The sequence below is a fragment of the Thunnus thynnus genome, chromosome 11 (assembly GCF_963924715.1).
Source record: "Thunnus thynnus chromosome 11, fThuThy2.1, whole genome shotgun sequence".
NCBI classification, from domain to species: Eukaryota; Metazoa; Chordata; class Actinopteri; order Scombriformes; family Scombridae; genus Thunnus; species Thunnus thynnus.
In genome coordinates this window covers 15,779,472-15,807,293 of record NC_089527.1, presented here as the reverse complement: position 1 = coordinate 15,807,293, position 27,822 = coordinate 15,779,472, and the positions used below count along the sequence as shown (strand labels likewise).

Sequence of the window (27,822 nt, the reverse complement as noted above, 5' to 3'; positions counted from 1 at the left end):
CGGAGAAAGTGTTATAGTCGCAGTAACCACTATTGAAGCAAGAAATGGTTATGTTTTACTTCAATTTAATAGCTACAGGACTATTCAAGCCACTCATAAAAAAATTATAAAAGGAGAGCACCCACCTCAAAACTGCTCCAAAGGGATGAAAACAAAGGAAAAATGTATTTAAAGCCAATATCCTGAAACACATACTCTTTCCTCGGTGATATAACTGGGTCAAAATTGGCCAAGCTTTTGCTTTAATGTCTCCAGTTCAAGTCTGGTCCATGTGAAGTTTGAAATCCTCACTTAAGTCTCTTAACTCAAATCAAAGTCTTAAGCCTTCAGTATATTATTAACCACGGCTATACTGACCTAATATTGTCATAAGAATGTCAAGCCGAGTGCAAACTCAATAGGTTTGATCACATTGTAAAAGCATTTCAGAGGTAAATTAATAATTTATCCAAAAGAGTTTAGTCAGCATAACTGGTTAGAGTCATCGAGAGTTATATTTTTTATAATGCTATGATGTATTGTGTGAATGATGATTACTTGGTTTACAATGGGTTTTGTTTGAGTAGGTATAGAAATAAATAGTCACTGCAATAGTTCATTCATAGATGTGATATTGGAATCGTAAAATATTTGGAATATGAAGTACAATCAACAATTGTACTCAGAAAATCAATCATTAATGACCTTATAAATGAATAGCTTCACTTAATGGATGCTTAAGTGTAATAACTTGAATCAGTATGAATCATATCCTTTGCAGGAGGCTTTGAACGCTATGCTGGAGTCAGTGCACCTGTTGAAGAGGTTGATCTGTACCACGACTCTGCCCATGATTAACACAACCTCACCCAACCCCGTCACCTATGCTGTGGTCACTTTCTGCAAGTCCAACGACACTGTGTTTGAAGCCTTTCTCCAGACATTAAACCAGGTGTGTGTTTTTTCATCCCAATGAACACCATGCTATATTTCAACAACACTCCCCTTAATGCTCACACAGTCACAGAGAAATTAAACAAATGGCAGCCTTGTAAAAATATAATCTTCTGTTGATCACTGAGCAGCCTTATTGAACATTAACTAGTCATTCATGTGATATTAGGTTGAATAGATTTTCCTGATATTCGCTCATACTTCTGGACTTGTAAAAATCACGAACTGACAAAATACAAAACAGATCTTCACTGAAAACAATGAGTTAGGTTGACCAGCCCATTGCTCAACTTATCCATATTTTGATGATGATCACACCTGCTGTCAAGCCCAATGGGATCTTGACCAGTGGACCAGACTACCAAAACCATGATGGACAGCATTCCTTTAAATACCTGGCTGAAAGACGCACCAGCAACCAGTAGATGTCAAAGGAGGAATGTTCTTAGTTATTAATTATGATTGATCGCTATCTTGTACGTTACCTGTGATATCTAACCTTTGCTGCTGCCCTTACAATGTGTGTGTGCGTGTGTGTGTGTTTGTGTGCATACATACAGTATGTGGGTTTATGCCTGCATGTGTCAGCTGGTTGCTGATAGGACAACATGATGGTGCTAATCTTAATGAACTTCTTCGTGAGATTTGTTTTTGAACTGACTGAAGTTGCCTTTCTGGTTTTCAGATACTGACGGAGCAGATGCTTACAAAACCAGACGAGCTGATGACGTTTGCTGGGATGGCGGTGTTGGTGTTTGATCAGCTGCAAAATCAGTCCTCATTGTGGGAGAGCCTTCTAGCCATTCCCGAGTTCTTCTCCCCAAGCTCTCTTGACCAGGCACTGGACAACACAGAGGCCGTTCTCACCAACATACAGGGGTAATGTATTTTTAATGGTGGAACAATCTAAAGTGGATGAAGGGCTACTGTATGGTGGTGTTTATTTAGAAAGGTTTGCACACAAAAGAGACATGATGGGAATTGTAGAATCAAATGTATAATATATTTAATATTTAATAAAGGCCAGGGCACATTGTTGACTGTGAGTGCAGCTCCTTTGGTCTGAAATTTTATTTTTGTACACAATTTCTGTCATTAATTATTAATTTAAATGCAGAGTCCTGTGTTTTTTTAATGATTAGTTTCCACTGAGGTGAGGTGAATCACCTCGCTCTAAAGAGCTGTGAGACTGATGTTTATGAGGGGAATCACAAAAGTCACTGACTGTTTTGGTATGGATGGGATGGCGTTTTAAAAATCTGAACTGAGGCACAATAAAATCGACCCCCGGTGACCTCAGCTTAGAAATATTGTATTTGCTTTCAAACACTTAGCCCTAGCCCTGTTTGAAGCCCCCATTATCTTAGACTTCAGGATTTAGCAGCAGGGAAAGTTAGAGTTTGTCTAATTATTAGTTCTGTTAGGGGTTTGCTGCATGTTCCGTGTTATCATGAGCATTAAATATTTTTCTCTCGTGGTCTCTCTAGTGCTATGCATGTCATCCAGAGTAATTTCCCTGAAGTCAACGCCTCAGTCTCCATGGTATACCCACTACTTGTTGGAGGCATCAACGTGATCCACTATGTTCAAAACTGGCCTGGCAAAGGTAACTATGTACTGTCACTTCTTTGCAATTTTGAGTGTGTGTTTGATGAAAATGCATGAGGGAATATTAAGTGTATGATTATAAATATGCAGGTAAATGAACCACTGATCACTATAATATAACTTTATGGTATAATTTATTTAAAATGGTGGCTCAGTAGTCCACAGTGCAGATACAGTTCACCTTTGATATCATAACACCTCAGTAATGTCATCAGTCAAGTTCTCTGCTGACGTGATTTGATTCTGTCTAGATGTTTCCATTTCCCTTGGAGATGTTGTCACGTTGCACAATGACTCACTGAGTGAAATTGTGAAACGGGTTTTACAAGATGTCCAGATACCGTTGGATAAGGTACGTGCTACCCGTAGTCTTTATGTACAAAATAAACATGTCAGGGCATACATTTCTTTACTATGTGGAGAATGAAATAAAGTCAGATCCGAATGATATACCTTGATATACCTTTTCATACATATTTTTCAAATTTGCATATTGCAAATTTTAAATAAATACACAACACCTTTTTTCCAGGGTTGCCAAACTGGTCCCACCCACTCTGACCTCTGGCATAGAAGTCACATTTGTGTCTCAGTTTTGAATTTGTGAATGTGAACTTGAACTTGCAAATTAAATGAACAACAACCCCATTAAGGCTGCAACTAATGTTTGATTTCATTATTGATAAATTTGCAGATTGACTTCTCGATTAATTGAGAAAATAGTGATAAATGTCAATCACAATTTCAACAAAGTCCAAGGTGACATCTTCATATTACTTAACAGTGCAAAACTAAGAAATAATCTGTTTACTATCCAATGAGACAAATAAAAGTAGCAAATCCTAACAGTTGAGAAATTGGGAACAATAAATGTTTGGTTCACTAATTAACACGTTATATCTCATTTCACTGTGACTTCCTGTAGTCTCAGTTGGCTGTCAGGCAACCTCATGATGACAATGAGACTTCAGAAAGTCACTGAAAGTCAATCAAGAAATACTCAAGCACATAACAGCTGGTAAAAGCAGAACATGTAATTTTTAGCGTTTGTTTTTGTACAGATAAGATATAACATGTCAATTAATGACCTTTAGAGGAATTAGTAGGTGAATTTGTTTTACCTTTGAACAGAGCCAGGCTAGCTGTTTTCCATTGTTTCCAGTCCTTAAACTAAATATCTGGCTTTAGTTTCATATTTAACGGAAATATATGAGATGATGTTTTCTCAACTAACAGCAAGAAAGCAAATAAGTTTATGTCCCAAAATGTCAAACTGTTCCTTTAAAGTAACATTCTGATACTACTGTTTTACTATTTATTTTACTATTTATTCCGCAAATGAGTCACCACTTAATTTGAGTTTGACCATTGTTTTCCCTTCCTTAGGCTATCGGCCTGACTTTGGACAGAGACATGGTGCGTGCTTACTTGTGTGACAACAGCAGCAACCCTTTGTGGCTAACAGCAGCATGCACTACAGGCACTGTGGACATGCTTCTGGGCTGGATCAGTCCTAACAAGGTGGCCAAGCAGGTAGGTTAAGATAATGTGAATGATGTTATCATCATTAACAAAATATTTCACAGAAAATCAGGCATGAGTCAGCTACTTGATATGTGTGGGCAGCATTTTTTCCTCTTGTCTTTGTTCACTTTCTCAATCTTGCTCTCTCTTTCGTTGCTTGTCTGTATTCTTCTCTCTTTCCTCCTAATTTGCATTCTCAAGTGCCACCTTCACAAGTAATTAGATTCAGAGTATACCAAATAATTAGCCCGCGGCCACAAGAAAAGCTGTTGGCCATAGCAACAAGCAACTGCAACTCCCAGGTCGCACCTGGGGAGCAGAAACCTCAAGGATAACCAATTAGTGCTGCCACTATGGTGGACGTGTTTTGATGAGATAATTCCCAATCATCAGTCGTTAGCTTATTCTGTCATTACTTTGTGTACTCACTCAAACAGTCAGACAGGCGTCACTAAATCTAAAGCTTGCATAAGGCAATTAGTCATGTCATTCATACAAGTTACAGATTCAGTAAATTACAAAGTATATTATATTACAGAACAAACTTATTGGTATATTGAAAATCTAACTATTGGCATGCCCTTTATTTGTCCTTTCTTTTCCCTCTTTATATAACTGATATTCTCAGGCTCTCCTGGCATGGAGTACGGATGTTGCTCCACATGATGTGGCCTTTGCCAAAGGGCTGCTCCACAGTCTGATGGGAGGTTTGTCCCCAGGGGGGCAGGGAGGCTCCAACATCACAAGAAGCCGGCGTAGCGTAGATACACAACCACAAAACATCGACGAGGAGCTGTAAGTACAGTACTGTATGTTCTCTACATACTTTGTCAACCAGCTGTAAAACAAATGCAATAGAGACTACCAAGTGCTGCAAAAAACTAAAAGGCAATTTCCGTTGAAGCAACTGAATGGGCTTCCTGAATGTTACACAAATGTTCATACAAGTGGAACGAGTTTTTAAGAAATTATTACTAGTGGGCAGGTTGATATTTTTGTTCAGCCAAAGTTGGCCAAATACACATTTTATTATAACATTCTAGTACAATAAGAAGGTAAAAAAAAAACAGAAACAAACATCTGCTTTAAAATTTCTGCAAAAAATGTTTGGGAGATGTATTTTATACACAACATTTTAGAATACTTACATTTTTATCTAAAATTAACCAAACTTATTTTTATATATGTTTTTATTCTCTCTGCATACATCAGGCTAAATATTGGAGAACTTTACACTAATTAGTAAAAAAAAGAAGTTCTCCCTAAAGTGTCCACTGTAATATGAGCAGTTTTATTTAGACTTTATATTGAATCTGCCTTCATGCTTTGGCAGGTTCTTGGAGGTTGGTCATGTGGTGATGGAAATTATAAAAAATGTCCCTGAGGTGGACATGGTTGTCCAGAGCATCCTCAGATCCGGCTTTCAGTCCATGCAGACAGCGACACTGGCCCTTGACACCGTCGAAGGTAAGACCACATAACTGCCCACTCACAAAGAGACTCTCCTGTCATTGCACTAATAGTTTTGACATATTACTTCTTTCATTTTAATCACTGTTAAATACAGCTGCTGGTGGTGGTCTTTCTTTTTCCTAGTGATGTCTACTCACAAGCATAGACAATGTATTTCCTGTCAAGATAAAAATGGATTCTGACAGGAAACTTTGATAGAAATAGTTGAAATAAGACGTACATGATAAATATCAACTTTTGGTATCAGCTCTTACAATGAAAGAACAAAAGCAGAGAGATTAAATTTAATGTTAACTTGTTCACAGGACATATTATGTGTAGTGTAAGAAGAATGACATACTTTTTCTGTTACATGCTGCCACAGTCACTATTGTTCTCTCTGCGGGGGCAGATGTACCGTATAACCTAGAGGTGAATGGAACAAGTTCACACCCTTTCTCAGGGGACCGATGATAGATAGGGATTTTTTAACCCAAAGTAGGACTAGAGGAGTTTACATGAGGGAAATGAATACACACACACACAAAAAGAAAATTGTTACACATCCCAAATAACCTCCTGGGAAGTTCTGCATGAAAGAAATTGAAGTCAAGTGGTTGGGTGTCTGTAGGTGGAATTCTTTCTAAAACTGTGCTTAAAATGTACTTTTGTTTTTTTGTTTTTTTTACCTAAACTGCAATTCAGTTTAAACCTTAAATATAAATATAGTCCTCTGACCTGGCTTTGTCTCTGCTGTATGTTTGTTGTCTACACTGTCTCTGGTTTGCAGACATGATGGATGATTTCCTGAAAGATACCGGTCGACTCCAAATGACTTACCTTACGTTGCTGACAAACCAATCTGAGGCAAGCGTTTGGATCGGTCGTATCCTGGACAGTGGAATGGAAGTCATTATGAAGGTACGCAAGCTGTATTTCAACTGACCATAAGTCTTTGGGTATGAATCTCCTAAAGAAATTTATTAGTTCAAAAAGTTATTTTTGATGTTCTTCATCTTCTTTTTTTAGTTTCAGACATCATTACAGTCAGTGTCATTGCTTAGATGGGTGGAGTCAGTAAAATATGGATTTCTTGCACCACAAGCAATCAGACAGGTTTAAAGATTGGCTGATTGTCATGGTACACGAAGTACTGGAGGAATAATTTGTTGTTACATCAAGGAGAACACTAAGCCTTGAGGCTAATGAGCACCATAGGTTGGCAACAGCAAAGAAAAGATCTTACCTGAACACTTACTTATCATAGGTGTTCAACCTATGACACTTTCAAAGTTTGCAACTTTGTAAATTTGTAAATTCTCCTAGAAAATTTACACACCTAGGCATAAGAACCCGAATGATTTATATCGGCCAATATTAACCTATTGCAATTCTATCAGTAAGAAAAAAGAAATTGCTCTTCAGATGGACATTAGGTGATGGACACTGTCTCTAAAAAGCAGGACGGCAACTTTTTTTCATCAGCATTACCTTTTTCCTACTCTCTTGGCCTCCTATTTCTCTCTTGGCGTCAGCAGGGCAATGACAACCATGTGACCGTGACATTGAGATTTTTCAGCTTTCACCTCCTGTACTTACTGTAGTTGTACATGCACTCAAATTTACAGTGTCATTGATTATTAAATTGACTTTTTTGGTACATTTACATTTAGTTTCAGTTCCAAATGAGTACCTTATATAAGTGGATTAAACTGGGCATTGTTTTAAAATCTGTCTAGTTGTCTCAAGTTGCTAAAAAACAACAACACTGAAGGCAGCAAACTCACAGGTGACTCTTTCTGTTTCTGTTTCACTAGATTCTGGCAAATGGGTCTTCAACATGTAAGGATGTCCTGGCCCCCTTCGAGTGGCTGTTGTCAACCAAGAGTGTAGAGATCGAGGTGTGGAGATCAATGATCTGCCAGAACAGCTCTACTGTACAGCAATCTCTACCGATGAAGTGGCTGCCTTTGGTTCAGATGGTAAAAGTTACTAAACTTCATCAGAAGTCATTTTTTTACTTATAAATATTTAAAGGTGTCCTGTTGAGTTTTCTTGTGAAAAAAAATCAATAAAATTAAATTATTAAAATTAAATAAAAAAAAATAAACTTGATATATCTATGGTTATTTTACTAAATCTTGCTCCCTCTGACTGGTAATGCGCTTTCTTGATTTAAAGCTTTGGGATTCAATAAACTTCTTTAAAATCAGATGTGTTTTTAAAATCTTGTTTCATATTATGTCTCTCCACAGGCACAAGAGTTTTACAGCACTCTGACAGGCCAAGGAGACTATAATGTAACACTTCCCATGATTCTCTCTGAGTGGCGCAAGTTGTATAATAACACTCTGAAGTTTGGAGTGTTTACAGAGAGACTGGTCACAGAGCTGGGTGAAGAATACTGGATGAACTGGATGGCAACAGGCAACAGCACTCTGAATGTCACTGGGACTCTTCAACAAAGGTTTTTATAATGTGATGATTATATATCTACAGGGTTTCATTTAATAGAGCTACTGTGCTCTGTACATTTGCTTTGAACAAATGATTGATTACAGGTAGTTATATCCTGTAAAAATACTGCTATTTAGTGAACAGTCTTAAAGTCTTATAAATGACTTTAGTCTTACTCCGAAGTAATGTTTTCATTTACTTTCATAGCAGCCAATTTTTTTTAACTAAAGAGCAATGGGCATCTTAGAAAGATAACATTTAAAATGCCTTTAACATAGGCCCAGGCCAACTGACATTATTTTTTTATTCAGTGAAGAAAATAGATTAAAGTTGGACAAGGCTCTGCAAATGGCCTGTTTCATTGAATTGATTTAGAAAATATCAGTGGATAAGGAGGATCAATTTTCCACCATGATGTGTTTTAGATTATGTGCACAGTGTCTCATTTCATGGTGTCATGTGTCATCACTTTCTCAACAATGTTGTGCTTTTGCTTTGCTTTGCTTTGCTTTTAGTGTTTTCTTGTTCATGGTGGATTTTGGAGAAAAGATTGAGAACAGTCAACTGTGGCCCGAGGTAAAGAACTATTTCCACATGGTTTACTGGATTTTGAACTACAGACCTGATGTCACAACTCAGCCAGCAAACTGTGAGTCTCGTTTATTTTCTCTCTGTTTGTATCTCCCTTTGTATACAGCAACTAAAAAGTCCATTGAAAGTATAAATCATATATTAATATATTTCAAATATACAATAACCAACAAAAAGAAATGGCAATTCGACAGTTTTATTGTTCACTTGTTTTCTTCTTTTTTCCATTCTTCTTTTTTTGCTTTTCCTCATATAGTCATGTTAAATTAATTAATAAAGGATGTCACTGGTCTGCTATGAAGCTCACATGTCAAGGTTCAAGGTTTAGCTTTATTGTCATTATACAATACAGGATTGCAAAATGACCCCCCACACTACACATACAGATCATGTATAAACAAATATTCAAATATTTAAAATTTACAATTTGATAAAACAAATAGGTAATAAATAGAACAAAGTAGAATATAAAAGTAGATGGAAGGAATAAAAAAAAGTAGTGTAATGTGCAAAAGAAAACCAAAAACATTTAGTATCTTTTGGATCCTGAGCAGGCACCTCACTGATGTCACTGATGCCTGCTTGATGTCTACCAGTAATGTTCTGGGCGGTTTTAATGACCCACTGCAGAGCCTTTTGGTCTTGGGTTGTGCATATTCCATGCTAGTTTGTTATGTTTTCAGTCAGGATGCTTGCTATTGCTCCCTCTGTAAAAGTTAATAAGAACCTGGCATAAGAATTTTGCTTTCCTAAGTTTTCTTAGAAAATACACTCGCTGCTGAGCCCTCTTTGCCAGGGTGGATATGTATGATGTCCATGACAGGTCCTCTTTAATGCTGATTCCTAGGAAACCTGAAGCTGTTTACCCACTCCACCTCACCCCACTGATGTAGACAGGGGTGTGTTTCACTGCCTCCCTTTTCCTTAAATCAACTATCAGCTTCTTGTTTTTGCAGACATTTAGCAGTAGCCTGTTATCTGTGCGGGACACTGCAAGATTATTAATTTTCTCCCGATATGAAGACTCTTTGTTGTTTGTAATACGGCAGGTGATGGTGGCATCACCCGCAAACTTAATTTGACTGTGAAATATGAGCAGGGTGAATACGTGCAGTAAATATCTCTCCAAATTCTGTTAAATGTATTCATTAAGTACCTAAAGTAGTTTATTCAAAACAAAGTAATTATTTATATAACTAAGTAAACACAACCAATTCAAGTATGTGTGAATGTATAATATCTTTGCTTTTCCTTTAGGTTCTCTTAACATCTATACCTCAAACATTCATTGTGACACTGGTTTGAACTGGCACCAGTTTGTTCAAGCATTGACTGAGGTACTGATGTCACCAAATCAAGACGTCCTGGTGAAGTAAGTGGCAAAGTCTGAGTCTTAATGAATGATATCATATTAAATGTGAAGACTGCATGTATATACTGTGAAATGGAATTTTCTGTTTTGTTATTGACTTTTAACTGTTGATAGGATGTTGATTAATTAAAAATAACAATTTAATTAAATGATTAACATTAACTGATTGCTGCTGTTAGTATGTAATATGTAGCATGATTAAACAGGCAGCTTCTTTGGACAAATGTGGAATTGAGTATAGTACCAACAAAGTGATTACAACAAGCAGAAGACGGTTTATTGTCACTTTTTAAAACACATTTCGAGTAATGTATGCATAAAATTCTTACACTGTCTCATCCACTCCTCTCTTCTCTGTAGCTCTCTCAAAGGAACTGTGAATCTGTTGCAGTATGTGTTTGGTGACACCTATAAACATTTGGCAGTATCATATTTGGAACAAGAAATCCAAGGTGGCGACGCGCTCTCCGCATACATGATTAACCTGATGAAAAACCTGGATGGCTTTGTCCAAAGGATCTCCACCCTTTCTGACAGAAACATCTCTAACTCTGAGGTCATGCCTCCCCTCATTGAGAGCCTGTTAGAGTCTACAGGTCTGGCACCACTACTGCCTCTGTTCTACAGTGACGGCCCCATAAATGTCTCCAAAGTTCTTGATGTTGCCTCAAAGCTTGGCAGGCTTAACCAGCACATTTTTACCTTCAATGAGACAGACCCAACAATGCCTGAATTGGAGCGGTTAATAATGCTGTTTCTCTCCTTGGAGGGTAACCTCACCATGTCTCTCCCCCACATCATGGGGCACACTCTGCTCACGTATTCTGACTACTTCCATCCTGATGATGTAGCCCGTCTCAGAGAAGCCATCCAGCCTTTCACCAACCAAACCTCAGCAGGCACTGTGGAGGCCATTCTCCATGCCATGGAGCTACTGAAGACAGTGATGGATTCTCCAAATGGTGACCCAACTAACATCATCCTTGGGTACATGCGCCAGCTTCAAGAATTTGTGGTGTCTCTGTATAGACTGCGAAAAATCGACCATGTCTTGTTACCAGGTGGGCAGCTCAGCACAGCTCAAGTCACTGACCTCCACCTGCTGTCCAAAGACTTTCTCAACCTCCTCACCCCTGAGAGCCTGGAGAACCTCACTCAGGCTGGACCCGATGCTGCCCAGAACCTTGTTATTCAGAAATTTGTAGCATTCCTTCCACCTGAAGTCCAGCAGGAAGCTGCTCTCTTTCTCCAGGATTTCAAAACTCTGCAGGATCAGATGACCTCATGTGCAACAGGCCAGGACTGTTTGGCTGGGATCCCAGAAATCTTCACATTCGTGGAACAGATATTAGACATGATGCTCTCGGCCAACGGTAGTGTCACCATCAAATTAGCTACACCCAACTTTCTTCTGGGGGGAGAGGAACGTGAGGAAATTGCATCAATGTTCTTCTCACTCCTCCTGTCTCCACAGGATGCTTCCAATGTGGAAACATTCAAACAGACCCTTCATTTCATCAGATTGGTCATGGCTACACCAAATATTACTGTGTCTCAAGTCCAGAATGCTCTGAAACAGTCAAATCTAACCCTTGAAGAGCTGAATCACATCGCTGCCCTAGCTGGAGCTGCAAACATCAGTGACCTAATGGTGAACATAATGGAGATAGTCAATGCTCGCAAGTGTTTTGAACCACAGCATAACCAAACAGTGACAACCAAATGTGTTAAGGAACTGATAAACGGGGTCAGCAGTTTCCTGACACACATACCCGCTCTCCATAATGAGACAGACATTCTCTCCCTAATCCCGTTAATCGTCAATAGCGCTATCAGTGATATTGTCCAAGTTGACTTCAGCTCCAATACAAACATGGCTGTCATACATGCCCTGAACATCACCCTAGCCAATATCAAGATGAACCTCCAGCTGAACCATCTGAACACTCCAGAGATCATGAATGAAATCACAGTGATTGAAAACCTGTTAAAAGTAGCCGCCAACCCTGAACCCTTGAACCGCATCTTCAACGCCACCTCAACAGCAAACCCCATGTATATTAATAAAGTATACTTGGAGATTGTGGAATGGTACTTAAAAAGGCTGGAGAATGTCACCAGCAAAAGCTCCTACTCAGACCTCCTTGAGCCCCTTTTCCGCCTCACACACATGCAAGTGACATTACAGCTGGCGCAGGCAGATTTTAATTTGTTTATCAGTGACCAGATTGGTAACCTGATGAACAACCTCCAGTACCCAATAGATGGTGCAGGGCTGAGGGAAATTGGCCAAACAACAGTTGAGATTCTCCGGCATCTACTTGAATTGATAAAGGTCAACCTTCAAGCTCAGAATGACAGTGTCCATAGCTACGGTTCAGGGCCATTGTTCAACACAACCCTCTTGCATGCCACTGAGCTCCAAATTCAGCTATACTTCAACATCATACAGGAGTGGATGAAACAACCCAATGTCACCTTGGTCTTCACTAGTATGCTCCAATGGGGAAACTCCTCCATGAACGTCTCCACCCCTGTGAAAGACCTCGACTTCCTGCTTGAGACGATAGCAAATATTCTCAATGATGATCAGCTGGCCTACCTCTCCATCATTGGCACCATCACCCAGTCCTTGAGCAAAGCCCTAATGTTGGCGGAGCAACCAGGTGGCCTACAGAGTGACCACTTCTTAGCCGCTATCTCGGAAGCACTCCAAAGTGGTATGCAGGTCCTGACCGCAGCCACGGGCCCCCTGCCACTTTCTGTACAGCAAAACATCCAGGAAATTGTGCAGGATTCCCTAAAGCTCATACTCCAACCAGACTTGAGTTTTGCCTCATCAGCTAACATCTCCCTCCTCATCCTCAAGAGAGCTGAGATCCTCATTCAACAGACAGTACCAGAGATGTTCGCTGAATACCTGCTTTCTGGAATCAAAATCGTGACCACTTATTTTGAGACCCTCTCCACAGCCAGTGGACCAGACAACTGGAATCAGATGTGAGTGACACTTTGTCATTGGAGCAAATGATAAAACTGCTATAATCTTATAATCAGCAAATGGTAAAAATATTTTAGCAATATTATGCAAGGCTGACTTGACTTGAAATGATGAATGATGATGAAAGTAGTCCTCCAGAATAAAAATCTATCAGGGGTTCGGCCTACTGCGTTAGTTTCTTGTACTGTCTTCATAAGAGAGAAATAAGGAATTCAATGTGTAATTATAAATGCGTATGTATAGAGAAATAGAATTGCTTAAACAGGAGACAGTTTAGACAGTATTCTTTCATTGGCATGACAGAAGTCAATATGTGCTCCTTGGTATTTAAGATGCTTTTAGTTGGATTGTCCTGCTAATTAAAGAAATAGTTTGACATTTTGGGAAGTTCAATTAGTCTCTGCTGGTAGCTTGGCAACCTTACGGTGACGACATGCTGGCCATGAGATAGTACAGCACATAAGCACCAGTAAAACCTGAACTTGTTTTTACACTTTGGTTTTTGTATGGATTAAACAAATGGGACATAACTTGCTAATTAGCTTTAGAGGTGCTTGTAGGCAGATTTTTTTGCCTTTGGACTGAGCCATGCTTTCTTTTTCCTCTACTTCCACTAAGCAAACCATCTCCTGGCTCCAGCTTAATATTTAATGGACAGATATGAATGAATTCAGTCTTCTTTTGTAACTCTCGGCAGTAAAACAAATAAGCATATTTCACAAAATGTTGAACTATTCCTTTAATAGACTTTTTTAACTTTTAATTAAAGAGTCACCAAGTAGCTAACTGTTACAAAAACCAGCAGGTCTCTGAATTCCAGGGACCATAATTAGGAACCACAGGTCCAGATGGAAAACTTAAACCAAACAGAAAGATGAAGAGCAAGCAGCTGCACCCTCTGCAATCCTTTGATAAAATGTTATGAGATATGATGACCTTTTGATGAGACACAAATGTGAAATATTGATGTGCTTTGTTTCTTAAGGATTCTGAATCAGATGACGACAGTCCAAAGCCTCCTGCCGCCAAACAGCACAGCCCAGGACTACGTTTCTGTCCTCATTAACATCACTCACTTCATCTTGGAGTCTGGCCAAGGCAAGTCAGCCTCTCAATGTCACTGTAGGTGGACATCATGTTGAATCCTGATGAACTCTGATGGAGTGGAGGTTGCACTGTGCACTTCATTATTCCAGCGTTGATGCCAGACAGCCTAAAGATCTGTGGATCAAAGTCACACAATGTTTCTGTTGTAAGAGTACGTTTTACAAGGAGGACTGTGTTTGTATATTTGACATTGAAATTCAGTGTATGAACAAAATTTCTTGTGATTTCAGGCAACATGAGTCTCTGGGCAAGTTTTGGGAATGCATCAGCAGAAAATTTGCCAGTAATTATTGGCCAGGTAAGCCTTAAAACATTGCCACATGTGTGTATGAAATATTTTTCTTTTGTTTGTTTTGTTTCATCTCTTTTTAAAAGCCTTAAAATGAAACCTTCAGAAGTCCTGAGGGTTAAACAGGTGACCACTAAAAATAAAATGCTGATAGTATATCTCTGTCATCTCTGTTCTTCTGTTGGAATTGTTGACCAACACCCAGTTACAAATGACACATGAAAACAAACCACTCATGAGGGTACTGAAATGCAATATCATTGATCATCACTGACAGACAAACAAAACAAAAAGGATCTTATTGTTTATCAAAGTTGTGTGTCCTGTGTGCAGTGTTCCTATCATATTTCATGGATCAAAGCGTATATGGAACATTCCTGTAGTTGCAGCTTTGCATTGAATCACATTAAAAATCAGTGTATGAAAAACAGAACGCTTTCCTCTTTTTCACCCTTTTTTCTGGTCAGATGGGCAAACTCCTGGGCATGCTTTGGTCACTTGTCATGGGAGGTCCAGGCTCACATACAACTGCTCCATCACTGGAGGGCTTCTCTCATCTTGCTCCTGTCCTGGAACAGGTGATGACTGGGCAGGCAGACCAAGAAACCTGGGACAAGTAAGTTTAATCGCCACCTGCGATGGAAAGTGGATGGTTAGACAACACCTTAACCTTGAACTGCATACTTTGTATGTCTGTGTGAGGTGATAGTAACGTTTATATATTTCATAATAAAGCATTCTGTTTAGTTGCTTCTGTGATTGCCCCTCAACAAAAATGCTCTGTTTTCTCACAGACTTGAAAAGATGCTAGAGTCCATACTGTCAACTGTCGAAGGAACAGAGCTATGGGACAATGGCACATCTGTTGTCCCACTACTTGAAAAAATCATAGCAAGTATGGTGAACAACATGCAAGCAGAGAACGGTGAGAACACTATGTTTGTGTAGCTAAGACAAGGACAGATTGCTCTGTGATCCAAATTAGTAAGAAGGAGCAAGACTCACTGACTTAGGAAAAAATGTCTACTATGTTCAGTAAAGGTAAAATAACAAACACACATGGCACCTGAAGACTTACAGGTGTAGTTATGCCTTAAGTTAAGTGCACCTTTCACACCATGATACATGAAACACCTATTGGTCTCTTGCACCATTTCATAAATATAACTAATTTTCTATACCTGATGTATTTCAGTAATTATTATTTGATTTTTTCAAAACTTGTAATCATTTTTTAAGCCATTTGTATTGCTCATACTGTCTACTTTTTTCTCTCTTTCAGCATTGATACTAAGCCTTCAGAAGCCTGTGATGACCCTGATGACAGATATTGTACAGTCTGTGAACAGCAGTCATTTTAACTTGTCTGCGGTCTCGGAAAGAATGCAGCTCGCCATTGAACACACGGTGCAGGCAGTTCAGCAGGTTAGACTACCACAGTTCTCCCCAGGATAGCATTTGTACACACTATATCACTGTCTTTATCATTTGCTGGCATGATTATTGTGCACGTGTTTGCATGTGTCTTAGAGAGACAGGTGAGGAAGAGAGTTACTTTAGCATTTCAACAATCTTCATGCATTATTGCAATCAGCAATACCTTTCTCTTATCTTGGCGTCACAACTGATTATCAATAGTTACCAAATTCTTGGCTGATGTAAAAGCACGTATGGGGTGTGTTGTTCTTTGTTGCTTTAGAATCTGTCTGTTCCACCTGCCATACATAGACATTTGCATGTTTACCCTTCAAAAGGCTTTTGACAGACAGCATCCTCATACCAGGACACACGTAACATGGTTTTGACTGACTGCATAACATTTTGAATTACTTCTTATTATATTATATCAGTCAGCTGCACAGTGGCTGGGATTTGTTACTTTGCTGGTGCTGTCAGTGCTGTTGCTTGGTGACACTGATAGAAAACTCTTATTTACAATACACTATGAAAGAAAAAAAAGACAAACAAAAACAAAGTGCTTGTCACATATTCTTACCCAAACTAGAGCCTATATTTACCAATTTTTGATTTTTCACAGATAGATTATTATGAGTGTGTAGGTTTGCATGAAAACGTAAGTAAATAAATAAATAAGACAACAATATAGAATGGTGCCATTAATTTTTTGTCCACTCCGACTTCAAACCAGCTGGAAACAGCTAGCCTGCCTCTTTCCAAAGGTAATAAAATCTGTCAGCCAGCACCTCTAATGCTCACTAAATAACACATTAAATCTCTTTAAACTGTGCAAATGAAGAGTGAACATGACTGGCATCCATCTTTTCATAGCTGGGCAAGAAAGCAAATGTGTGTATTTCCCAAAATATTTAAGTATTCCTTTAATTTACTATTAATGCTCATTTAATTTACTTCAGTCTACTGTTCAATATTACATTATATATATTATAATATTACACAGTCATGGTATTTGTTTAACTTTAATGTACTGCCTCAGTGCATACTGTATCTTTCTCATGCATTGATATTAGAATACAAAATCAGCATCAGTTGGTCTGACGGTATACTGTATAGCATATGAGCAGAACACTATTAAAGTATTATTCTTTGTCTTGTGTATACCTTAGGGATAATCTTGTTACAGCCTCTCAGAGATTTCTGGCATGGCATAAACTGCATAGTTGACCCATTGTGTGTGCGCATACAGTACAGTATGTATGGGTGTGTGCCTTGGACATGTGTAATGAGAAGTGATGATACCTGTGTGAGACTTCTGCCCTTTTCATTTCTTCTCTGTAAACTGCATAACAGAGATATGATATTTCCCTTGTGCCTTTGTCTTTTGTTTCCCAGACACTTTGTTCTAGTTCTCTATCTGTCTTTGCTAACTGAACCGGTTCTCTGTGAACAATGTATGTGAAAGACAATGCGTTTGCTTTTTTGTTGACACCCTTCCCTTTAGGCCAATGGCACATTGGAGTGCAGTGAAGCTCTCCAACTATGGGAGCCAGTAAGAGAGGCAGCTGGTTTAAACCACACCACCATGGCTATGTGGTGCAACATCGACCTGCAGCCTGTTCTGGAGGCCTATGCTGCAGAACAGATTGTCTACATGAACATGAGTGTGAGTAGATTAGGCCAAATTAGATAGGAAATTGAAAACAACAAAATTGATTGTAGGGTATTCCACTCTGATTGTGTCCCTCAGACCAGAGTAAAATTTTGAAATAAGAAAAGTATGTTCTTTTTTTACATAAAAGTTCAAGTACAATTCACAGTTTCACCACTGGATGGCAGTGTTGACACACAGGGAAAGCTGCCAGAGTGCTAACAGTCCATCTCTGCTGTATGTTGTTTGCACAGTACACGAATGTGGGACCAATGACTGCGAGCGCTGCAGCTGCCAAGATTGTCAAGTCTGTACAATCTCTCTACCAAGCCTACATCAACCGCACACTTGTGACGGAGCAGCTCATCATGGCTTTCTCCAGTCAGTTCACTGCATTGGCAGGCCAGCCTCTCAGCCCGGAGGCACAGCTTCACTGGTACATGCAGCTCCAAGACATGCAATTGCAAAACAGGTGACCATTTACAGCTACAATCAAATTATGTCATTCCTAACATGTGTTGTCATGACTGATGAAGAGAAATAAATCACTGTTGCAGTCGCATGAGGAGAAATCCATTGCAGCACACTTTTATCCCCAGTTTTATGATCACCAGGAGTCACAGTAGACCACACAGACCAGACCCAGTGCAGCCACAGAATATGAGGACAGTGCAGTGCAATCACATCAAAATGCAGTGCAGCCACAAGACAAAAAACACTGAATATGACAGTCTGATCATTCTTAACAGTATTTTATCAGATTGTTGAACATTTTCTGTACAATTCCAGACACAGACTCACCTATACATGAACTCACTGAACTCCATTTGTTATTACTACATCATCCACAATGCACCAGTCAGGCCAGTTTTATTCATACATAATTACACAATGAATTGGAGTGATCACTTGATTAATTTTGTGCATGTCTGCCTGAAAAAAACAGGCAGGCCCTGCACAGATAGCTGCTTAACTATGATTCAGCTAGCCGAGACATCCTCTTAAAATTGATTTCCCTTTATACGCCAGCTGCAATAATGAGCCGGGCATGGTGATAAGGATCACATTCTGCATATCGCAGGGAATCAATCAGATCTGACTACATGAGTTATAGATCATTGATCACAGTGGATATGCGCTGCAGTCTATTATCAAGGATGAAATGGGAAAACTATGCGAATAAGTACAAAGTAAGATGCTGATGAAATATTACTCTCCTGGCCAAAACTGAGAAATTAGATCTCTTTGGAATCACTGTATCGAAGAAATGAATAAAAAGCATGGTTTGCATTGCATAAAAAAAGTTAGTAAAAATGCTCTTGGCCTATAAAAAATTCTCCATAGTGCATTTTCCATAGAATTGCTTTGGGTCTCACAATTCATCTCACAATTTTTCTTTTTTTTTATGAGACTATATCTGAAAAATGAACTTAACCTGATATTCATCTACTTTCTCTCCTATACAGTTTGTCGTCCATCAAATTGCTCACAGGTCAACTGCTAAGTGTGGCTCCCTTCCTTCAGCCGTACATTGAGGCTGGAGAGAAAGCATTGAGCCACATCCTGGACAATTCCCACCTCATTCAAAACAGCAGCTCATCCCAGGACCTCTTCACAGAGGCAGCAATGATCTTCCTATCCTCTGCGAACATCACCTCGGTTGACATCTTCTCCGTGATGTGGGGAAATTTTTCTGGATTCAATGAGGCATCTCTTGATGACATGATAAGGGAAGCCGTTAAACTGATGATCAACATGAAGATATTTGGGGACACACCTATGGTTTACCAAACCTTGGAGCAATTTCTGGCATCCAACCACACAAGACTGATTGTGCAGAAGGTGGCTGAGTTGTCTGCATGGTTGGCCTCCTCTCAAGCATCTGGACTGGATCTGCTGACTCAGGCTCTGCCCAAAATATACGAAATCCTCAGGCTTTTCTTGTCCATCCTGACCCAGATGAATGTGGACATGCCACCACACATGGGGCTGTTTGAAGACCTAGCTGGAAACACAATTGCAATGCTGAGGCAGCTGGTAAGCACCAGTGGTCTTCTGGCCCCCATGGACCATCATCTGAGTATGCATCAGCAGGGAATGACAGGCAGTAACCATATGATGAAGGTCCGACAGAGACGTGAGGCTCCATTGATGCCCACAAGAGACCCCATGGATGACTTCATAGACCTGTTGTACATTGACTACCCAGCAATGTTCAGAGCCATCTCTGTCCCTCCTAACCCAGAGGAAATTATGGAGACAGCCCACATGTTCTTTGCCAATCCTGATCTGAGCATTGTGATGAAGGGTGTTACAAGAGACATGCCATGGGGCTTGAATGCCTCTCGGGAAGAGACCATTGATTCTACTCTTGGGGTGCTCTCCTTCCTCACCCTCCCTGACGTGTTTCAAATGTAAGTGTTACTTGCACTGGCCCTCATATGGCTTTAAGAATTCTAGTTGCGTAATCTGGCATGATCTAGTTTGAGGTCTAAATGCTTTGAATCTTGCCTTTTGATTTGTTTTTCACCATTATCTTGCCTTAATGGCACCCATTTCATAAAGAATCCTTGTTTAATCTTCCCTAGGTCATCAATGGATCTCTTGAGGATTGCTGTTGGTATGCTTCCCGATGGCTTTCCATTCTCCTCAGTACTTAAAAATATCACCAGAGCACTTGCCAGTGAATCTCAAGGTAACTTTATGATTCAGATCTATTGTCTCTCTGGCTCCATTTGGATCATGAGAGGCTTCTTGGACTCAGGACAGCTTTATAATGAGAAATGTGCACTCATTAGTTAAAGGCAACTGACAAATCCTTCTCATTTTGCCTTTAAATGGAGAATCCCCAAATTGATGCTTTATCCTCACAGTTTCTCCAAATTGACTTTACCCACTGACTCCTCAGTGAATTTCCTCCCATTCATGCATAGTCTAATTGTTGCTGCGCTGTAGTGCTCGCACTGATGCTGCAGCTTGTGTTTACATACCTGCTGTGACAGTATGTATGCATTTTATAAGCACAGTCTGTCAGCCCATGCCATCACACAGCTTGGAACAGTGCCATCTTTTTCTCTGACCCTCATAACTATTGCGAGACCATGGGAAGACTATAAACCGTTTTGTTAATGCTGTTGTTATTGTATACATGATTATAGTGAAGCATAATTCATTCTGGAGATATGAGGAATAAGACTTCACACCAGCTTAGCTTGAGCTCCCAAAGAGCCCAGGGCCATATGGCCCTTCTCCAGCAGAAAGCCACTCAGCACCTTTTTAAATCTCATTAGCAAAGTAGAATTCAATCACTTATCCTGTCTGCCCTCGCTAAACGTCTCCCTTCGCACTCACACAAGTGGACATCTATGACCTCCTTTTAATTGGCGTCTGTGCTTGTGTGATAATGTTTTTAGTGCATAGAATCACTTTGTAAGCAGCAGCAGCTTCACTTCTTTGCAACCCCACTATTCTTCACACACACACAGAGTGAACTCTTGCTGTCGCAAAGGCCTCTAGGTGTTGAGAACCCTGAAATTAAACATCCTCATTGTCTAATTTTGGCCTAATTACATATTCTGTCATCACATCTTGCAGCCTGAGGAGGTGCGTGTCTTAGAACTTGTCAGATGTATTTTAATGCACGACAGCATCTAGTACTGCTGACCCTTCTGGTCCCATCAGTCCCGCACAGGCCTTCACTTTAAGCACATCATTTGCTGCTCGCTGGCTGACGACGCTGCCCCGTAATGGTGCGAGTCGTAATGAAGCCCAGTGGGATGTCATGTTATTCTGTCACCTTACAGACCTTATTGCCCTCTTTTTCCTTTCCCATCCCATCTTTCTGTCTAACTCTAATAACCTCTTTCTTACCCTCATTTTTTTCTTCCCTTCGCTCTCTCCCTTCTCCTCCTTTCACAGAGAACCTGATCCTCATGCAGCAGACCATCAAGACAGCCGCCAAGCTCTTCCAGACTAACCTGACAAGTGTCACAGAGCAACTCAACAACCTGACATCCCAGGTCTCTGCAGCAACCTTGCCATTGTCACACATTTATTATTTATCAAAATGGGAAAAAATAGTACTTCAGAACGTTGAATGATTAACATGTTTTAATAAGTGCAGTTATAATTAGAAATACTTAACAATTCTAAAAATTTTGAATTGAAATTTAAAATTGTTTCTTGTTATACTGCAGAGCATATACATCACAATGCTAATGCTGTCAGGATCTAAAGCCTAAAAGACAGAATCACAGACAGTAAAACTCAGTTTGATCAAATTCTTTTATTTGTATTGCCGTTCTTTAACCTTAAAGTCGTCAAATGAACCCTAAAGTAAAATATTCCCATGCTACAGTGGGTGGCAATTCATAACCAACCAACCAATCTCTGTTGCATGTGCTTGATCAAGAGACTTGGCCAGAAACTCGTCATGGTGTGACTGATTTGTTGACTGAATTGTTCTAGGTGTGCACCTTGGAGAATACGGAGACTGTGCGTGTGCTGATGTCGGCCCTCTCCCTGGAGCCGGGTCAGCTGTGTGGCACTTTTCTACCCAGCTTCCAGCTCCTGTTGCAGAATCTGATGATGAACACGACCACTCTGATTGATGCCCTCTTCCAGACCATCATCGGAGACCCCAGCACCTACGATGTGAAGACAAACTGGTACAGTGTTGTTTTCATCTTTCTCAGATGTTTTTCTTTTAAGGGTTTTCACAGCAGTGAGGGGCACTTGGTTCAGAGAAAGCTGCTCTCACCATTGTCTATATCTTTATCTCACTTATCCCTTTGGTATAATTTGCTAAATAGTATCACAGCATGGTCGGGGCAGAGCTCACCTCACAGGATTTGAGGCTATTGAAGTCCACAAAATCAGACACTTATCTCTTGCCGTCGTTTGGGGCCAGTATATGTCTTCTACTGTTGGTTTAACTGAGTTTCAGCCCATTTAGCCTGCAGGAGGCCTGGCAGCAATTTATTTTATTGAAATGAAGTTTCCTCTACAAAAATACTTTTCTATTCCTTGATGAAAGTGAATTTTTCTCTTTGTGTCTATGTTTCTGTGTGTGTGTGTGTGTGTGTGTGTGTGTGTGTGTGTGTGTGTGTGTGTGTGTGTGTGTGTGTGTGCATGGGATTATAGGACTTCTATGTTTACTCAAGGTTTGGGCTTGAACACCAGCAGCCTGAGCTATCTCAACATTAACATCACCTCTCCAGGTGAGACATTTCTCTATATCACAACAGTCTCTGTATTTCACAATATCATATTATACATTCTTACACCAATTTTAATGTACACCCAACAGATATTCCCTTAATTTTTGATATTTGCTCAACACAGATTGTACCCCTTGTTGCTGATTTTGTTGTTTTCTTATATGACTCAGTGAATGTAGTTTATTATGCAAAAGTCAGTATTGAACCGTCCAACCCCCTGATTTAAAGCTGTGGTGACATGGCATTTTTGTTTTAAAAGGGTAATGTTTTAAAAGCAGATCACAAACTCTGTTTCCATAACAACAGACTGCTCATTTCAGCTCACTTGTTGCTCATTTGTATCTAAGGCCACCACTTTGCTTGCTGCTTGATTATTTAATATAAGACAAAACAGGTGTTGGTAATAAAGCTACATATGAACACACCCTAAGGTAGCCACTGCACCCATTCAATAGCAGAAAACATGGCATACAGTACTAGCTTAAGAATTTATTTATAACCTACTTGAAGAATTCATTGAATGACTACAACATGTTACAGGTTGTTTTTGTATAGCATTCACCATAGAATATACTGGTTCTATTTTTAACACTTACTGTATACCACTTTATTTACCAGGAGTGGTGACGGTCGGTGAGTTGCTGAGGAATAAAACAGCCTTCGTTCTGGATGTTCAGAAGCACATGGATTTTGATCCAACTGTTCTCACACTGCTGATGGAGACGGCACTACCAAACAACAACTTACAGGTGAATCGGGAACATCCTCAGTATGAATCCACATACGGTACAAGTGAACAAGTGAATATTTAAAGGATAGGTTCACAATTTTCCAAATAATAGTCTGGTGCCCAAACAAACCTTGACACGTTTTTCTTGCTGTAATCATTCCTCCTGTTCATACTGACCATTAGAAGATCCTTTCATAATGCACTTACAATATAAGTGACGGGGGACAAAATCTGCAATCCTTGTTTTGTGCAAAAATGTATTTAAAAGTATATTTTAAGCTAATATGAAGCTTCAGTTGTCCAAATTAGTCAGATATTAACTTGATTTGACTAATGGTCAGTATGAACAGGACGACTGATTACAGCAATGTTTATATGGGCACCTGACTATTGTTGTAAGACAGACTTGAAAAATTGTGAACCTATTCTTTAGTTACTACCTCTCTGAATTTGAAGACATATTGTAATGCTCACATTACATTACTCTTTTTAGGACAAGTACACCCTCATATCTCCAACATATTTCTGCAGTTCCCTTTATCAACAAGCATATTATGTCCGCTTGCGTAATTGTATTGTTTTTTCATTAGGCCTATATACTTTGCCGAAGGCAAGTGTCACATGGTGCAACTACAATGAAATTTCATTTTCATTGTAGGATAACCCTTTAACCTTCAGCTAATAGCACAAAAGCTGCATTTTGTAAAGTCAGCTTGTCTTATTTAATACAATATCAATTAGGCTAAAGAAAATTAAGATGCTGTCTTTACAATGGATATGGAATTGCAAGTCCAATTAAAATCACACAGTGGTCACCATACATGGTCCTCCATTTCACTACAGCAGACATGATTTTGTGGAATACAACGCTATGTTCTGAAAAGCTTTGCTAGTACATCACATACTATGTTGCAGAGAAAATCACTTAAATAGAGTTTGTCAGCTGATGGTAACACGTTATTGTCTTCAAACAATACAGGTGATTATAGTAACAATATTGGATGTGGTTGTAGCTTCTATATGTGACTCATGAATGTCCCTTGAATTGGAACAAACACATTTCTGTGATTGCCAGCTTCAAGAACAGTTAAACTGAGGTGGCATTTTTCCTGTCTCTGTTTTATCATCACAAATTTTCTCAATCTCAGCATGCATGTTTGACTGCTCACAATTCTTGCCAAGCATTTAAAGCAGTAAGACTGATCTGTCCCTAACATACCACATGTTGTTTTCACTAAATGGAAGAGAAATTACACTCACCAGGGTACAAAATGCTGCACTAGCACAAGATTTGGAAGCCTATTTACCTTATGAAGCCTCAGGTGAACAAAGTGGGATACTGGTATCAATGATGTGAATACGATAAAATGGTTTAGATCATGTTTATGCCTGTTTGTGTTTCCATAACTTTCTTAATGCTTTTGGAACAGATCCTATCGTGGTTCGTCAACCTGCGTCACTGCGACTCCACAGCAGCTGTGAACATGACTCAGACAGATGTGGTCATCTTCAGGACCTTCTGCTCCATGTCTGTCCAGCAGTGGTACACCTTTTCACTGCTGATGGCTTACCATCTGAACACGGAAAAACTCATCTACAGAGTAAGGCTGAATTCAGATTGAGTCTTTTGTCAAGAGAAAAAGACCATAGTTGACTTTCTTCAGCTGTTCATGATTTTTTTCCCTTGTAATTTTCTAAAAAGACCAGAAAATGTGTGAATTTTGTGATTGCATGTTCCTCTGTAATGGGTGAATGGACAGAAAAGAAAGGAATGACAGAAATAATTCATTTCTGTTGGGAAGTTACAAAGCATGTTTGATACTACATTGTGTTTGTTTGAGGACATTGAGGAACATGTAAGGCAGAGAAAAATGCTTTTGCATAGTACAATATTTGTTCACTAGACAAAGCTAACACATTTTAAATAATTTATTTTATAACTGATGTTCTTCCACTTGATCTACCAAAACAAACACTGTCCATCCCAAATAATTCAAATTCATATTTGAACGTGAGACTTAACAAGGTGTAGAGCAATCTAGTTACCTACAATAGATACACGTAATAGCCTACTACCTTTTTAAAAAAAAACATACAAACAAGTTTCTTTAATAGACTCCTTCTCTATTTGAAGTGCAACATTTTCTCTATGTGACCATAAAAAGGTAGTTTCAGTTATTTTCTTCCTGCTTTTTAATTTTATTCGTTGTCCTTATTTTTGCCTTTTGTTTCTAATCAAAATTCCATCACTACTAGATGTACATACATACCTCTAGTTTGCAGGCAGCACTGGAACTAAATCTGAAACACTTAATTGCTGATTGATTAATTAATCTAGTTGCATTTAAAGCTTTTCTAATTAATAGTTTTATGTTAACAATGGATAAAAATGACTACATGTAATGTCAAAGGTGTAGCTTGTAGTGATTAACCCATAGAGATTCATCATCTGACTCTGCAGTTCCCCTCAGCTCTACAGAGTCTTTCAGATCATTGTTTTGGTTTTACAGCCTACAACTTCACTCACTGCTCTCAGCCAGTTTTCAGTGTAAAAACACTGATAAACTCAGTGCACGCTACCTTCATAGCACCAAACAAGAGACAGACAAAGTTAGCAACTAACTAATGCAGCATTTGCTTACTAAAGAGGCCTGATATTTCCCTCAGGAGCTGGTGGAAGCCAAACCAGAGCTAGAAGGAGATTGGATATTAGACTTGCATTCTCTAGGTGGCCTAAAACAGGAATGAATGCTAATGTTGCTCCTTGTCTGCTGGTATGATGTGTAAATAAGCAACTGATTGCCAACAGATTCACCTTATCATCTAAATAGTGATAATATGTCAATGTTGTGTTTACAGCATGTTTCTGCTGCCCCCAAGTGGGCAAAAAAATAAGTTAATGCAGGTTTACTTATTCCACTGACAAATGTCTACAAGTGGAGAGGAGACAAAAGACAAAACACTTGAGAAACTGTACTTTGTAAAAGCTTGCTACAGTATTTAGTATCTCAACACTGGCACGTTGAGATGAATGTTTTTTTTAATTTGTGTGTTACTAATTACAGAAGTTATAATTTGCCATGGACACAGTTTCACAGAACTTTTTATTTTCTGACTACCTGGTACAGATAAAAAAAATAAGGCAGTTTGTAGTTTCAGGCCATGGATAACTGAGACTGATATGGTTGCAGATCTCAGTGACAGCACCACTATGTTGAAAAGACATCTTTGGCTGCTTGACTTTTATGGGAGAGTAATGTGAACATGTGTCATTGACCCTGAACAACATCGTTGAGCCTCTACACTAAAAAAATGTTTCCTGTTAAAATAAAAACTGAAAATTATAACAAAGATTGGCTATAAATAATAGCCTCTAAAGTCGTTGGCTAAAATACATTTGTGGCTGCCTGAAACATCAGCTAATACTACTTGCTTTGTTTTGTCTTGTTGCCTTGACAAATACAACCAAACTATTGACTATTTTCTGGACTGAGAGAAACAAAAAAAAGAAAAAAAAAAGGCAAATGACAGAGAGGACAAGAGTGACAGCTGTTGCAATAAAAATGAGAAAAATTTGACTTTCAGATGGAATGAAACTTGAGATATTCTTAAGAGAGGATTATTCATTTTGGGGAATGGCCTTCACTATTTAATCACTTTCATTCAAATGAATTTTTAGTTTGAAAGAGCATTTTGCAGGTTGCTGCACACACAACCTATCTAGCTGTAAAAAAAAAAAATCTGCAGGACTAAGAAATCCGTTCTTGTGAAACATAAAATATTTATATGTCAGTTTCCCTTGTTGAATTTAAATTTCAAGACTACAGAAGAAAGAGAATAGTCATACTGAGAAACATTAAACTATAGAAACAAGTGTGAATAATGGGCTCTTTCTTTCAGATGGTGCTTTCTGAAGACATGCAGAACCTGGTAGGAGTCATGCTCGAGATGGCTAACATAATAACCAACACGATGAGCAAGATGCTTCCTGCCATTCAACAGCTGCAAAGCTACCTGCTCTCCATGAAAGACCTCAACCTGGCAGCCAACAATGAATTCAGCCAAGTGTGTAATCTTTACTACTGTACAGTGCTTATTCATGAGTGTTTCTTTGTTTGTGTGACCAATAAACTTACACCGAGCTAAAAATAATGATTTCAAATGCATCAGTTCTCAATAATGTTCTTGTGATTATACTCGGCTGCATACACAACATTAAATTTGACATCTGTTTTTACCCAGATGGCGAGAGGACAGAGGGCCAGCATCTCTAGCCGAGCTACATTCGTCACCCTCTCTCGAGCGCTGTGCAGTAATGGTATCCTGGCTCTGTTTGGGATCTCCAAACTTCCCATCAAATCGGACTCAAACTCTTCCTTCCCCGACAACTGCCAGAGGGAGGAGATGATTGATAGGTTCAAGATTCCTCGAAATGCCAGTATGTTGAGAGAGGGACAGATTTTGGGCTCTTA

At 39.2% G+C, this 27,822-nt stretch overlaps 1 protein-coding gene across 1 annotated transcript in view; it reads left to right on the top strand.

The window, feature by feature from the left end:
• Positions 1-27,822, top strand: part of abca12 (ATP-binding cassette, sub-family A (ABC1), member 12) — a 69,792-nt gene that overhangs the window by 7,002 nt on the left and 34,968 nt on the right. The window contains exons 7-35 of the mRNA XM_067603320.1: positions 761-931; positions 1,619-1,812; positions 2,421-2,539; positions 2,793-2,893; positions 3,928-4,074; positions 4,694-4,860; positions 5,399-5,532; positions 6,308-6,438; positions 7,335-7,499; positions 7,773-7,984; positions 8,490-8,623; positions 9,823-9,937; positions 10,298-12,937; positions 13,924-14,036; positions 14,276-14,343; positions 14,802-14,950; positions 15,129-15,259; positions 15,617-15,759; positions 17,255-17,416; positions 17,656-17,873; positions 18,868-19,815; positions 19,990-20,096; positions 21,320-21,420; positions 21,869-22,068; positions 22,544-22,620; positions 23,239-23,369; positions 24,781-24,951; positions 27,251-27,415; positions 27,593-27,788. Coding sequence (XP_067459421.1) covers positions 761-931; positions 1,619-1,812; positions 2,421-2,539; positions 2,793-2,893; positions 3,928-4,074; positions 4,694-4,860; positions 5,399-5,532; positions 6,308-6,438; positions 7,335-7,499; positions 7,773-7,984; positions 8,490-8,623; positions 9,823-9,937; positions 10,298-12,937; positions 13,924-14,036; positions 14,276-14,343; positions 14,802-14,950; positions 15,129-15,259; positions 15,617-15,759; positions 17,255-17,416; positions 17,656-17,873; positions 18,868-19,815; positions 19,990-20,096; positions 21,320-21,420; positions 21,869-22,068; positions 22,544-22,620; positions 23,239-23,369; positions 24,781-24,951; positions 27,251-27,415; positions 27,593-27,788 — 7,510 coding nt within the window. The remainder of the gene's footprint in view (positions 1-760; positions 932-1,618; positions 1,813-2,420; positions 2,540-2,792; positions 2,894-3,927; positions 4,075-4,693; positions 4,861-5,398; positions 5,533-6,307; positions 6,439-7,334; positions 7,500-7,772; positions 7,985-8,489; positions 8,624-9,822; positions 9,938-10,297; positions 12,938-13,923; positions 14,037-14,275; positions 14,344-14,801; positions 14,951-15,128; positions 15,260-15,616; positions 15,760-17,254; positions 17,417-17,655; positions 17,874-18,867; positions 19,816-19,989; positions 20,097-21,319; positions 21,421-21,868; positions 22,069-22,543; positions 22,621-23,238; positions 23,370-24,780; positions 24,952-27,250; positions 27,416-27,592; positions 27,789-27,822) is intronic.